The sequence below is a fragment of the Scophthalmus maximus genome, chromosome 12 (genome assembly GCF_022379125.1).
Source record: "Scophthalmus maximus strain ysfricsl-2021 chromosome 12, ASM2237912v1, whole genome shotgun sequence".
NCBI lineage: Eukaryota > Metazoa > Chordata > Actinopteri > Pleuronectiformes > Scophthalmidae > Scophthalmus > Scophthalmus maximus.
This window is the reverse complement of record NC_061526.1, coordinates 4082416-4098055: the sequence shown is the minus strand read 5'-3', so window position 1 is coordinate 4098055 and position 15640 is coordinate 4082416. Positions and strand designations below refer to the sequence as shown.

At 44.5% G+C, this 15640-nt stretch overlaps 1 protein-coding gene and 1 long non-coding RNA gene across 4 annotated transcripts in view; one reads left to right on the top strand and one right to left on the bottom strand.

Annotated features, from left to right (window-relative positions):
- The window catches only part of LOC118319041, an 85166-nt gene that overhangs the window by 52040 nt on the left and 17486 nt on the right, over window positions 1-15640 (top strand). The gene's annotated exons all lie outside the window — the stretch shown is intronic.
- Window positions 3010-8415, bottom strand: LOC118319014 (alpha-2 adrenergic receptor-like). Its single transcript, XM_035649058.2, is given in 3 exon segments — window positions 3010-7010; window positions 7012-7127; window positions 7130-8415. Coding segments are annotated over 3 exon segments (1299 nt in total). The 5' UTR covers window positions 7914-8415; the 3' UTR covers window positions 3010-6611.

Here is a 15640-nt window from a genome sequence, read left to right as displayed (position 1 = left end):
CCATTTGCACTTGTGTTGCTCCCTGCCTGCGTCCTTCAGAAAGAGGTTTGAGTGCGGAGAGAGCATGCCTGACTATGGGGTTCCTCTGTGTATGCTCTCAAATGTTTCTTGGTGCGAAGTGTAATCCTGATTCGACTGTTGATATCTGAGAATAGAGCTGATTTTGACTCCTGCCAATGCTGCTATTTACAGTATATATGCTTGTGGATCTGGAACTGTTACTGGTCAATGGTTTATAAATTAAATCACAGATACAAGTGCATTGCTTGAAGCCAGATGTTAATGTTGTCATTAACTTTATGATGCACTTCAATAAATTTTTTCAAAAGACAAAAAGTCTCCTATTCCTGCTGCAAACATAATTATACGGACCTTAGTGTCATTATTCATTAGGATTTCGGCCATTGAAAGATGGTGAAATGTGTTTTATTATATAATGGATTATCATTTTCCTCTTGGCGAAGGGCGAGTGTGTAAGAATAGAACATGTTGCTTGTAAATCAGATGTTGAATTCTGCAAATGCATTATTTTTTTATGTTTTGTTGTTGTTGTACCAAAGGTCCAAATCTGTTCATGATCACTCAAGTGCAACAGCACAAAAACAACTCTCACGCTTACATTTCAAATTGGATTTACAGCGTCCACAGTTATCCTCTCGTGTGAAAGCACATACGATGGAAAACCAAAAAAAACAGTCACATTGTGACATAATAAATCACATCTTGTTTCCCGCGCCCTCTCACCCTCTGCACAAGTCATTATCATCACCAATCAGATTTGACAAAAAAAGGCCTCCCCACGTTGTTGGACGCCGTTACCATGGAAAAACAACTCACTGCGTATGATTAGATTTGAACAGCTGTAACTGGCTTTGCAATAGTGTGTCGTGCAGAAGAGTAAGTCTCGTCCGTGTTGTCTGCCTTCGTGTCTTCCCCGAGGCTGGAAGGAGCTCACTGGAGCAAACGAACAATAAAAGTGACAGAAGGTTTTTTTATCTTTTATGTGTGCCCCTCGTTGTTCCCAGCTACAAGATAATAAAAACAGTGCAGACTGGATGTAAAGATAGAAAATGTTGTTGTTGTTTTTTTCAGGGTCAGGTGAGTTGGTGTGTTTACAGGTATGATTTCACAGCTCAACGAGTCACTGGAGAGCTTCTGCATTTGAACTGAAGAGTAAATCCATTTCATGACGGAGTATATTACTTCTGTACAACCTTTCAAAGGCAGCCAGAATGGCCCTCAGTCGAGTGCATACTGTACCTTCCCCAAGGGTCAACAGCCACTTGATTTTCTTTCCTCACGATCCATGCATTGTTCCCTGGGAAGTAGGTGAAAATGTCCACAACAAAAAAAACTATCAAAAAATAAATGACCTGATTCGCCTTTGTCCCGATCCATGCTAAAATTAACGGGTTCGTTCTTTGCCCATGTTCCATCCTTCCACCAAGTTTCGTGGAAATCCATTCAGTAGTTTTTACATACTGATTTGAAAAAAAAATTATAATATTGATAATAATATAGCATCAGTCTCCACATTAAGTAATTTTAATTTGGTACGTGAAGTGTGGTATAAAAATTCAATACTTGAAAAGGCAGAGTTATATCCTAACTTGCATGTGGATGTTTTTAGTGGACAGGGACAACTAAGCTCTTTAGACTACTCTACTTGGCTGTAAGAGACGTATATAGCAAACTGTATGTAATGTTCCTGAAGGAATAAGTCTGGTTTAAAAAAAAAGAAAAAAAGAAAGAAAAGCCCGATGTGTCTTAGTCCTCTGTTGTCGTTCCAAAAACTATTAAAAAACGCATCAGTGAGCCACACTGTTGCTCTGGATGACATTTTCCTTCATTACCCCGAACATGGCGGCTGTAGTTTATCTGAAATTGTTCCCACATACGTAATCCTGCGGTTGTTGTTACTCAGAAGAGCCACAAACATATTTTGCTCCACGGTGGGAAATTCTCCCCAAATGAACCATTCACACCTGCTCGGCTAACATTTGTTTAACACTAGAGTTCCCAGCTGCTTCAAACATTTTCTTTGCCTTTCTACACGTGAAAGTGTATGTTTGTCACAATTTTTAAAGATTATTTCTCCAGTAGGATCATACAGGGGCTTGGAGCTAAGGGGCCAAAGTGCTTTAGAGACGGAGTAACACATTGTTGGTTTTGGTGTTTTTATATCTTATCCATAGATGTTATGAAAAGATGACGTAACAGATTCCGAAAGAGCGAAGCCAATTCATCTGGATCGCCTCCTGGTGGTGGGCTGCAGTATAGCTCGTAAACCCCCGCCTCTTCCATATTAATGATTTGATATTCAAATGACTAAATTCCCTCAAGGTATTTCCGGTGGTTATTAAGGGATGTGGCGGAAAAAGCTCTGTTTAAAATGATCAGTTGAAAAGAAAATCCGCTGCAGATGTGCAGCCCTTTTCCAGCTGAGTCATCCGGGCGCTCTCACGTCTGAGCTGACGTGATGTGGGACGGCCAGGCAGCTTTCTGCTCAGGCAGCGGATTGTGGGCTCAGCTGCCAGGGGGTTTGTGAGCAGCGTCGGAAGGTGGTCTCCATCATCCTGTGCGACAGCTACACGGTGATGCACGATCAGCCAATACGTCGCACGTTGAAAGGGAGATTGAGGAGTCATAATGCTTCAGGTTCAGCCAACTTGACTTTATTACAGTATTATCAAATACTAATCTAACGTCAAATATTAATGCTCGGGATCTGCTGATGTCTTAATGTCGGCAGTCTCACTGAAGTTTCAGTTATTTTGTCAGTTCCCTCTAAACATATGAGCTAGGTGCTTATTGGAAGAATTGAGGTTTGACAGTTACAGCGTCTCCTGTAATCCTCGGAGGAGCCTTGGTTTGTTGAGCACTAAAAACTGGGAGGTAGATTTTAAATATGATATCATATATCACCACAGTGTGTATCTAGCTCAAATCACGCGTCCTTACAGTTCTACCCAACACCAAATACATTTCAAAAATGTGAGGCTGAAAGAAATCCCATCAGCTCTGAAGAATATCACCTACAGTTGTGCCAACTATTATATTTCACAATTCTAAGAACTTCCCATTTGACTCAGTGACACAGGAGTCGGAGCGGGTTGTTCAAAATCTAGACGCTGGTTCGATCCCTGGCTCCTACTGTCCGCATGTCAAAGTGTCCTCCGTCTAGACGCTGAACCCCAGATTGCCCAATGACGGCAGCGTGTGAATGATGTGTGTGAATGTGACTCCCCGTGTAAATCACTTTGAGTAGTCGTTAACACAAGAAGAGGTCTGACTAAATGGAGTCCATTTATTCTGGTTGCGTGTCACTGCTCTCATCAACCTCATTTCCAGGGGCCGCATGCGACGATAAACACACCGCGCGTTACATGCCAAACAGCAGACACACGCGGGGCGGCAAACATAGTGAAGAAGTTTCCTTCAGGTGGGTGAATATAAAGACATTTTAATTATTTAATGCAGAATATGACTCGTCTATCAATCACATTTCACGTCCCTCTCTTTTCCCTTTATTCAACCGATGACACAGACCGGGACACCGTTTTCCCTCTTTAGTTTCTTGGGGGCATAAATCTCTGGTGGCGATGAGCAGCAGTTTGGGCGACAGCAGATGGACTCGGAACCCGTTACAAATGGCTTTTGGCAGCGCACACCCAGCCACAGCATTGGAGTGGGAGGAAAGAAAACAAGAGGAGTTTGGCGCGGGGAATTCAGTTTCACCTCAGTCCTGCCCACAGGGGCTCAGGGGAATATTAGATCATGAAGGCAGCCAGAACCAACATCGAACATGTTGTGCTGAAAAGGTCAGCAACACCCTGAAACCGGGCCACAGCGCTCTTTTTTTTTTATGACCCTGTCGTGGCCTCTTCATTGATTTCACTGTGCTATCTCACACGTTAGGACACGTAACTTTTAACATCGATCCTGCGCCTCACGGTGAGGCCAGACATATCAATTAATTAACATCTGTTGAAGTTTCATTTGATGAAAGCTAATACATCTACAGACAGGGACGCCACGGGACTCGATCGTTCTTCACGTGTCAGTGCATTTTAAGTGTCATATTCCAGAGATTACAAAACAGGTGTTGGCTTGTGATTAAATTTTCCGCCGCTTTTAAAATTTTACAAGAAATGAAAAAAGGTCAATGACTACTTGAGCATTTCCTGCACCTGTGCATGACGATCAGTGGGGTTCCATGTTGTAACACAACAACAGCATTTGACATACAGGACTTACTCATCTTTTATTTTTGCACCACAGCAGACAGCTTAAGCAGAGGAAAGATGTGCACTGCACTTTGCAAAATATAAATCCAAAAAACGGCAACGAACCAAACAAACAAAGAGGTAGATTTGTGAAGAATAAATGCATGTGATCTTAAATAACTCAGTAGTTAATGGCCTCTTTAGCGGATCATGAAAAAAAAAATTAGCTTATAGTCTGGAGCGTCAGCCCTTCTCTGTGGCGTCTTGAGGCTTTTTAGGTGCAATATTAGATCAGTAGCCAGGACTCTTTGGTGAGTTAGTCTGCTGTTATGCTTTGTCAAAAGGGGAGAGCAGGGTACATCTTGAATTATTAATCCTGAACTCTATTATTTCAGCCGGGATGCTCAACAATGTAAAAGCTGACATGGCCAAAAAACATGGTTCAGTTGTATCCAAATAGCTACTCGGATTAATCTGAAGGGGTCGTCAGAGAGGATCACAAACACATTTGGTTTTACCATTATTTCTCAGATTTTTCTCTAATAACCCCCTTTTTTTAATATATAAAATACTGGGTAGTTTTAGCATTTCAGGCAACTAAAAGTAATTTAAAGGAAACCCTTTGATAAGGAAAAAATAAATTTTGGTGAAATTGCTGCAGGGTACAGACTTACTGTGTGAACTGGTTTGTGCTTATTGAATTTTTTTCAAATATGCAAAACTAAAGCACAACGCTTACATAACAAGGGGCCTCAATGGTGGTGTCGCTTTATTACATAATCTCCTGGAATATTTTATATTCATTAGCTTTCTTGCTGAGAGTTAAATGACAAGATCAACACCACCTATGTCTGCACTGTAAATACGTAGCTGTCGGCTTATCATAAAGACCGGATGATGGCGGTGATGTGTGGTGGCTCGTCATACTCCTTCTCAAACTCACACAAGGAAGGGAAGGATATTAATATAACCAAATTAAACGGTGGGTATTATGCCTACATGCTTAACTGTGAATATTACAATTGAATTAATACGCATGGGAAGGATTTCCTCATCCTAACTCCTCTTCGTCACACGTGTTGACCGAGACAACTTGAAGCAGTTTGATACAAGTCGCCGTTTAATTTTGCCTACGACTGCTACCTCTTAATGCTTAGGAATAAAACACTGCTGACGTGATTTTCGAATGCACCAGTGCTGTTTGCACAGTGCTGTAGCTTTAGTCACCCATCAAAGATGGCGGGATTATCCGCAATGCACATGAATGTTATCCGAGTCAACATAGCTTCCAGACACCGTAGCCTACTGTGGCCACAAGGGGGCAGTTAAATTGCAAGGTGGTTGCAAGCAGGCAACATCGGATCCTCCGCGGGACACATTTTTATGCTGAGATATAAAGAGAGGGAAACGCTTCCACTTTGGTATTGTTCTAACTGATGTCTATTTTTAGTTTTAACAAGTCCGAGCTCTGCTTGCCTTCGCTTGCCCTGTCGAACACACCGCTGATTGGTGGTTTTACACCGATTGCCTAGCAACTGGTGTCAACTAAGACCAGCATATCACCCGTTGTAAAACGGGGAATTGCTTTCTTTCACATTTCCGTTTTAGAGGTCACATGAGGCCGATTTTGTCACTTTTGAACAGAGGCCGGGCTACCTTTTTTTCCCGTGTGTCTTCATGTGAAGCTAAGCTAACCAGCCACTGTGCTCCAGCTACATACTTACAGTGCAGACATCGGTGCGCTAATTTTTCTCCATACAACTCTTAGCAAAAGAGTGGAGAAAAATTGTGTCAAAAATGAGTGTCAAAATCACGATTTTAAACAATAATTTTTCTCACTTTTTTGCATGTATGTTCCACATTCCTTCTAAATTAATACGTTAACACACGGCAAATCTGTGGCCAATTAATGTTCGAGCACAAATTATACACATTACAATGAGCATGCTGGGAGAAACGGCGGGGGGGGTGGGGGGTCAAGGGGGCCCAGCAGCCTATCTGAGCCCTTAGGGCCTCCTGGCCACGTGTTTATCTTTTGTAGATGTTATGGAAAGCTTATTTGGTGTGGATATAATATAAAGCATTACAGCACACTTCAGTAGGCACATATAAAAAAAATGTGGAGCTCACTGATCAGATTGGGGAAGCTTGTAAAAAGACTGTAATGGAAAAATGCTTCATGTTGAAGCTTTGAGAGACACCTACTGAAGGCGGCGGATCAGAGTGGTGCACTTTCATGGCTGAATTACAACAGTACAATGAGACTCAACAGTGAGGAATAAGTGGCGGTAACAGACAAAACAGGGTTCTCCTTCCTTTTTTTCCCGTTGATTCACTTGATATTTCCTGTGAGATTGTCACGGTGCAGCAGCTCTGCTCTCGTTCCTAAAAGGACTTCTTCCATGACTTGCACAGGATCTTCTGAAAGGCTCGCCGGAAGTCCCGGTTGAAGATGGTGTAGATGGCGGGATTGAGGGAGCTGTTACAGTAGCCAATCCAGAAGAAGAATTTAAAGAGCGGATCAGGTATCTTGCAGGAGTCCCTGCACACACCGTACAGGCTGTAGCTAAAGAAAAAGGGGAACCAGCACACGACAAACACCCCCATGACCACAGCCAGGACGAATGTGAACCTCTTCTCCCTGGCCTGCGAGACCTTTTTCCTGGCTCCGGAGCTCCGGCGACGTTTCCTCCTGGAGGCAAAGAGGTCCATTGATTTGTTGCTAACTCTGGAGATGCGGGTGGATTGTTTGGAGAGGGAGCTTTTCTTTTGGCTGGCCCTCTTGGCTCTCTGAGAGTCCTGGGGTTGCGGCTTGTGACCTTTGCCCTCCGAGGAGGTGCTCTCCTCCATGTCGGCGTCCTCGTTCTGTGGACCCATGGTGACGGTGCGTTGGCTGGGCGTGGGCGGGCACTGACAGTGACCGTTCTCCCCCTCGCCGTGGAAAGGCGAGGTGGCTTTGCTCAGTCCGTTCTCAGTCTGCGTGACACCGTCTGGCCTGGGATCTTTCCCCGACATGCCTCTGGTTCTGGTTTTGGCCACTTGGTATATCCTGATGTAGACCAGGATCATAATTATGCACGGGGCAAAGAAGGACGCGATGCTGGAGGAGAGGATGTACCAAGTGTCATCGTTCAGCTCGCACTGGGGCAGAGAGCTGACGTCGCTGTTGCCGTCTATCGATATGAGCGGCGGGGATGAGATGAAGGCAGAAATGAGCCACACGATCAGGATGATGCACTTGACGCGTTTGGGCGTCCGCTTCAGGTTGTACTCTACAGCCTGCGTAACGGACCAGTACCGGTCCAGGCTTATTGCGCACAGGTGCACAATGGACGAGGTGCAGAACAGCACATCCAAAGCCAAGTAAATACCGCACCAAACTTTCCCGAAATACCAGTAGCCCATGAGCTCGTTCGCCAGGGAGAAGGGCATCACCAGCGTGGCGACCAGGATGTCCGCGGTGGCCAGCGACACCAGGAACAGGTTCTGCGGGGCTTTCAGCGCCCTGCTCGTCAACACGGCGATCACCACCAGGATATTCCCAACCACCGTGAAGAGGATGAGGAAGCTCACGAGAGCGGCGATGCCGGCGATCGCTGCCAGCGGGTACCCACTGTCCGGACTCCAGGAGGAGTTCAGGTGGACGACCGTGAACGCGTCCATCCCGCTGGCGTTAAACGAGTCCATCCCGGCGAGGTGAACCTTCCGTTTCCGAATATACAAATAATCCTGGACTGCTCGAGTGTTGATATGAATTCACATTCGCCCCCCCCTTTAATGACTGAGTCCATCAAAACAACAAAACAAAGAAAAAACGCGCGGCCAATTCACAAATCTGACGACGTGGGCACGCGCGCACGGAGAGGACCGGCATCCGGGAGGGTTGTCTGCATCCCGACGATCGAGGGTTTACCAGGATAGCCCCGGCTACCCAGATACAAACAGAGACCCCAGTCTCCGGTGCCGCGCCAGTGCGCAGGAGTTGTGCCGTCCAGCCGCAGCATGGCGCGCTCTCATCCCCGACGATGCCCCATGCGCCGTTCTCACGAAACTCACCCACGGCTGCCACGCCCCCCGGCCGGGACCGTCGTCATGACACTGTGGGGAAACAGTGAGGAGGGTTTGCGGGGTCAAGCCTGCATTTTATACTCGTCCAAATTGTTAGCTAAACATGTGTCGTTGTTGTGCTCCAGCCCTAGACAAGGCATAGGCAACGAAATGACAACATTCCACACCAATAGGAGTGGAACCGAGGGAGAAGGGAGCACACAGCTCTGTAACCATGAAGCAGAAATATGTGCCCCCCCAAAAAACACCTTACAGTCCAGTGCAGGATTTCCTTTTTGAAGTTCCTTCTTCATGTGGCAGCAGAGAGTGAGGGGAGTGTGGGCGGGTTTGAGGGGAAGGTACAAGGTGTGATGGAGCTTGTTGGGATCTGAGCTCATCAGCTCAGAGAGACACATGCAGCCGCTGTGTGAATCGAGTATAGAAGTCGGATTGGACTTTCATAACAGTCTGCTGCGTCTCGCCTCACATGGCATTTTTCTGTGATGCGTTTGAACGGGCGGAATTTGAAGCCTGCCGACGGGTCATTATCCAAGACGTGGGCCTCCTCAGGTGGAGCTGATGTAATTGGACAATAAGAAAAACGTGTCTGCTATGTGATTTTTATTGATCGTTGAATATTCTTCTCATAAAAATGCTTTCCCCCCCCCCCCCCACACTCCAATAACACTATGTGATGCAGGAGAAGAGGCTCCGGTAATCACAACGTTCACTCCCTCCACTCAGCAGCACAGTACGAGTCACAAGGCAGAACATATATAATTGTGTCAATCATTGTATGTTCCCATAGAATAGTATTTCAAGATAAAGATGAAGGACGTGGTGTTTAGGGCAAGAAACGACACACACCGCAGCGCTTGCTGTCACAAAGGAGTGTATAAAACCTTGGAGCAAAGTATTCATTTGAATGACGCGGCTGTGACTCTTCAGTGGATGATCTTTCATCAGCCCTTGCCAAGCTCTGTGAACGGCTCTCGCCATTCTAAGAGATCTAGTTTTTCATTCAAGGCTGTTAAAGAGAAAGCACAATTTATCAAATGTGACCCTTGAGAATGCTACAGAAATGTACATATGGTTGGCTTGAGCTTCCAACGTGGTGGTGTGAGAAAGTCTTGAGAAATGTTGGATTTCATGTCATCAAATTCCTTATTCTTAAATACATTTATCCTCCGTCACAGCAAATTTTCACTCCCCAGAAGTTCCATCTTCATATTTCCCCCAAAACTATATTCATTTTTCTTTTTATTCAAAGCTTTTGGCCTTGGTCAATTGTTTTGCATTTTGCTAATGAAAACTAATCTGATTTATTTTCAAATCGCACGAGACTTTAGCAATCATTCTTCTACGATCAGAGAATCTTCATTTCTCTCTGAAGTGAAAGAAACAAAGCACGAAAAGATTAACGCGGCTCCGCTCGGTGCGGCCTATAAGTTATACATGAATGCAGGTGAATGGAGATATTCCTCATGGCAGCATTCAGCCCCTCAAGCGAGTGTGTGTTTTGAAATGTGAGTCTTTTGATCGATCATAATGAACTGAGCTGCCGTTAAAAAAAAAAAAATTAAGACATAACTATGTCTTGATCTAAGCGCTGTAGTCTGAGAGGAGTTGGGAAATGGAATGTTGTCTGATAATTGTCTTGTAGGCTTTTGCTGAAGTGGGCCCTGTTGTACCCTATGGATCCGTACCCGTGGCAGTTGACACAGAGTTATGATTAGAATTGGTGTTGACGTCCACACAATTCTTCCGCGGCGCTTGAGTATCTGCTGCGGAGCGAGCTGAGGACGTGATTCACCGTCTCACCTGGGCCATGCCTGCCTCTGTGCACTTCCTCCTCACACAGTTCAGTCGCTTGCATGCACGCCTGCAGGTCAAAGTTCAACTCCACAATTTCATTATTGCCAGATGACAACAGAAAAGCTACGCTCATCAGGGTGTGCTCACGTTGTCAGCGAATGCATGAATATTGCACCAGATAACTTGTATTCCGATGTGCATTCCTTGATTATTGATCGGCGGCCCCTCTCAGCATATTGTATCTTCTAGCGATATGCCAACAAAAACCCCCCCCCGATCGCGAGTTCATCGTGACGCACAGCATTTGCTCTGGAGAGGAGAGATGAGGGGGAGATGGTGATCAGGTGGCAGTGGTCCGCAGGGATTGAGATGTGTTGAGTGCGCAGGAAGTGAAGATGAGGTGGCAGCCGTCAAAGACAATTCACGTTTGTTTAAAGAGCTCAGTGATGATGGGAGATGATGCCTTCAGCTGTAATTACTGCTCCGCTCTTACTGGTCCAGTGTGTATCATTACTGTAGGAAGTGGCTGCCAGCATCCTCTTGTTTGTACGTCACATCTTCTCTTAAGCTCCGTCTTCATGCTTCTGTTGGTTTCACCGGACCTCATGTGTCACGTTTAATTATTCTGGACTTCGTCTCTCCTTGTTTTCAGGTTTGTGTTCTCCCACTCGGAGTGACGGATGCCCGACATTTTTTACCATTTGTCAACGCTTTGTGTTCTCACCTACTCTGTAGTTTTCACACTGTGGACGGCAGCACATGGTGTTCAGATGTTAAACCTGACTCACGCTGATGGGAGCTCTGTCCTGTGCAGTCAGGCAGCCGCGTGGTGAGATTATTATTGAAGATAATGGCGCAGATAAATTCTGTTTTGTATTTTCCTCGCGCCCTCTGTGGTACACAGACCCTTCGATGGGAAACACTAATTCAAAATGGCAGTGAGTAAGCAAAGCAGTTTGAAGATGGATGGAGGCGCATTTCTTAATTTTTTGTCTGAGGTTTGACTTTGACATTGTCTAAGACATATAATCCAACTGATCCACGTGCGTTTTATGTGTAGTTGGCTATAGTGACTCGATCCTAAACTGCCCGACTACACAAGGTGTGCGGTTTGATATATTCAAGTAGATGAATATGAACAAACAGGTGAAATAGAAAAAAAAACTGTTTAATTAGAAAATTCACATCAAATCCAACAGGGAACCGTTCGCACATAGGACATCCATTGATCCCCGTAGTCACCAGAATGAAAGGCTGCTTTTGAAAAGAACAGGATTTAATGTATAAAGACTTTGCTCTTTGTTCTCTATTTTCCAATTTTTTCTTTTTCATCTTTTACCTTGAAATTCAGCACCTTTTCTTCTGATAAAAGTTTTGCCATTTGCATGTGCTGTGGTCAGTTTTTTCCACGATTTGTATTTAGTTGTTACCGTCACATTTCAAGGTCTCGTTGACCAGATTATATTATGATGGTTGTCCATCACGGTGAAGCTGTTGCTGCTGGAGAATCGGTTGTGAAAGTTGTCACAAAGTCTTTACGTCAGGCGACTTTTGTGAGATCTCGGTGTCTCTTCATGTGTCCTGGATGCATGGCAGCACATATGCAGAAAGTAGCACACGCGATTGGCTGAGTGAACAGGCGTCTGTGCAGAGTGCTGCCGAGGAGCATATCGTTAAATAAGCACAAAAGCCACTTGTCAGGCATGACGAGAAACTGTGAGGGGGAGCACAGGCCAAGCGGGAGCTCAGCGTGAACCCTTTTGTTGCCTGATCATCATGGGTAGCGAGCCTTGCAATGCTAATTAGACATTTATTTGCGGGTTATAATTCAGAGCAATTCGTTTTATTTCACGTTTGGTGTAAGGAGAGGGATTTGAAACGATGGCAATGTGCTGGTATTACGGATGAAAAAGCCCCTTTTCGGCTCATGTGGAGCGAGATGCATCCGCCATCTGGGGCCAGTAATACAGTGGCTCTGGCAGAACCTCCTTTAAGCACAAGCATTTCTCTAAAATTACGCAATGTGTCGAGTTCGCGATGGATCACCGCTCACCCGCAGATGCTCCAGAGTCGAGGTATCAGCTCACCCGTCATCGCCAGCAAATCATATCAAGGATAACTTCCCGCTGATATGTTGATGATAATCAAAAACTCTGCCGTATACGTTTTCATTTTGTTGCATTACAGTCGGTGCCAGTGAGCGATTTGATTAGGGCTGAAAAAGACCAGCCCTTTCGAACAATCACACGGGTCACTCATTCTCCAGAGTCATTTAGCTTTAATGGCACCATTTGTCAGTTGTTCCCTTTCGTCGAGAGGAGAGCACGTTGCTGTGAGGATAATGATGGTGACGGACGCTATGGTTGCTCGACTGGTGAAGCTGAGGCTTGAGGAGGGTTTTTTGTAACAAAGTACCAAAAATTAGATTTTTTTAAACGCATCACCTCTCAGGACTTTGTAGGGCAAGAGGTGGACCATCAGCCATCTGACTCTGACAATCTCCCGCTGCATTTTTCATACGTGAATGGCAAACTCATATCGGAAATAACTGGTCACGATTACACCAGAGACCCTCCTCAGAGTCCTCCTAGAGCAGACGGCCTAATGAGCTCATCAGGAGGTGGAACAGGGCAGTGATGACCAAACCCGATAACATTGATTTAAAGAACTAGCGGCATATGAAGTGGGCGTGTTAAGATATTGAACGTTGCAATACCATATCTAAAATAAATTGGCTTAAATGGGTCTGGGGGTACATACCTGATTTATACCTTTTTATCTAAATCAAGTGTGTAATGACTCTCCGAGCCTTAAAAGACCATCGGTGTAACAATTGTACATCTATAAAACATTGTTATGGTCTGAGTTTTATGCAAAAGGTTCTAAGCAGGTCATAAAAAGCCAAAAGTGTCCTGTCAACATATTTGAGGATCATCGCCGCCGTAATCATGATGCAGTAAATGTTAATGAAATATGGCAGCCCCCCACCACCACCGCCACCACCACCAGGCTGACAAAGTCCTCTTAGTCAGCCTTGTGCGATTTACTGCTGAGAATTTACCGGTTCAATTAGCTGTTGACCCCACGCAAAGTCATCATTCACATTAAGTGCACCACACCCTCACTGAATTTCAAGTAGGAGGCGTGTGACGTCGGAGGCTTCTCTCCATTGTGGCGCTTATCGACCTGTAGAGTTGTGCAGAATATTTTGCAAGATCCACCTCCTCATTTCCCAAACACGGAGATGCACTGTAGCTAATATCAACAGATTGTAACCGACATCGGACACAGCGTGCAGTTAATTCCAAGTAAAATTGGGGCGGACGTTGCACTTATCAGCACTTTTGAAGGCCTGTCACTGCAAAATGTGCTTTCACCCTGAGTCTATTGTTATAAGAGATCTATTTTTAATATTGTGATGTTGGGATCAGGATTGATCCAACCCGAGCCAGTATAGTTGACTACTATACTGGCTCGGGTTGGGTTCAGGCAGAAGACACAAAGTGCCTGTCAGGCTCAGGTTGGGCGAATGTCTTTGGCCAAGCTATCTTAAATCTTAAAGCTATCTTGCTGCATTTTTTGGACAGAATATTGATATTTTCTCATTAAGGTTTTAATAATTTATCGTCCTGTCTGTTATGTTTTTGTTTAATAATGGTAAGTTTGAAAACCATTCAACATTTATTGAGTAAATGAAGCAGCAGGATCAGGAATGGACCAAATTATCAAATACAGTTAGAGTTACACACACTTGAGTTCACTTACTTCCTCCAGCAAAGGACAGTTTGCTCCACCACAATCTCTCTGGGGACCAAGACTTTTACTTATTGATCCCTGTTGTCCATTGTTATTCCAGTTTATAGAAAACATCAATAATTTACAGCGGACTGTGAGTACGGTGCTTTCAGTAATGAAGCCAGTCATAATGATCAACGAGCCGCCTGCCGAGCAGCCAATAAAACAAATAAGCGATGGATATGAATGAATGCACCGTTGCTTGGGTACATTATTCGGCACTGTTGCTCTGTGCTTTTAATGATGAGGTTATGATTTCCCAGACTTGGAGCATCAGTTTGGGAAAACCGGTCCAACATATTTAACCGTTTGGCCTTGTCCTTTAGAGGGACCCTGTGTAAAAAATCTGGTGTTGAAGTTTATATTTTGGCCAACACGCATAGTCTGTACTACTGGAATTTGCATGCAGTATTTTAGGCTTTATATCGTGCTCACCTCAAACGTTTAGTAGTTCAACAGATCACAAATCATGAATTGATTATTAAAGTTGTTCTATTTAGATAGATATTTTAGAGACAAAATATACAGAAGATTATTCATAAATGAAAATAAGTTGTCAGTTGTTGGTAGTTAATCAAACAAAAACTGGAACGCCTGGTGCCAGATTTGCGTCATTGCAGCATCAAAGTATTGGTTTGTTTGTATGACTGTGGTTGAGGTGGGGAGAGAGTCTGTGACCAGGTTGTGCCCGGAGGAACGGCATTGCTTTAGCCAGAAAACACCGGCTCTTCAAATTGGATCCCGACCAACAGCGTGAGCTGTGTGCGAGCTGGGATGGAAACATGCCAGAGATTGCAGGAAGGCTGCGGCTGTCTGGATGAGAGTAAGATTGGACTCGGAGAAGAGTGCGAGGAGCTCTCAGACAAATTGAGGGCCCGGTAAATGCAGTGCAGCAGGTGTTACTGTGGTTTGGTCTAACATGATGGAGAGATCCTGTAATGGAGGAGGATTTCCCAGGGAAGAGGAGCGGCTGGATTTTATCCACACTTCACCGAGTGTCCAAAAACCCCAGCAAAGAGATGACAGTAAATTATTCCGCGCGACTGAAACATGCAGGGACGAGATGGCGACTGCCATCATTTATGCACATTTTTAATACGAGCGCCGCTTCATTCAAGTCCTTCACAAAACAGCTGTGGACTTTTTCATGGCGTTTATTAGTTCTCCTCAATAGTGGGGAGTTGTGAGCAGCTCCCAGTTTTCCATCATGTGATTCCGGAAGAGACTCCATGAAAGAGTCGTTGTTCTTGTGAAGGAAATCAGTTTAATGTGTAATGGTTCCTTTTCTTTCATAGTGAAATCCATAACAGTTTTGACCAAAATGCTCAGTGATGCATGTCGGTCTAGTTAGTACCATCCTAGTTATTTCATCATAAACCTGTTTCTCAGTTGACTTTCCATAAAAGCCACAATAAAATTGATATAACTGTCAACAAATCTCACATGTACGGCTGCATGACGGTGTGTGTATATAAGATTAAACTAAAGTTATGCGTAAAAGTTATTTGACAATAAAGTGAAGACATATTTTCAGCCAGCCTCCAATTATTTATGATGTATCTAATGAATAATGCATAAAAATGAGATGTTTACACAATATTTCACCACCAAGATCAATATCTCCTCTTCAGTTGGCTGTCAAGTGTCCTTTGTACTCTACAAATAAATGGTGACATTGACGCGATAACAACCATTAATCATGCCACGGCCCGACTAATAGGCGGAGCCCATAAATAATAGTGTTAACGTTGATTCTG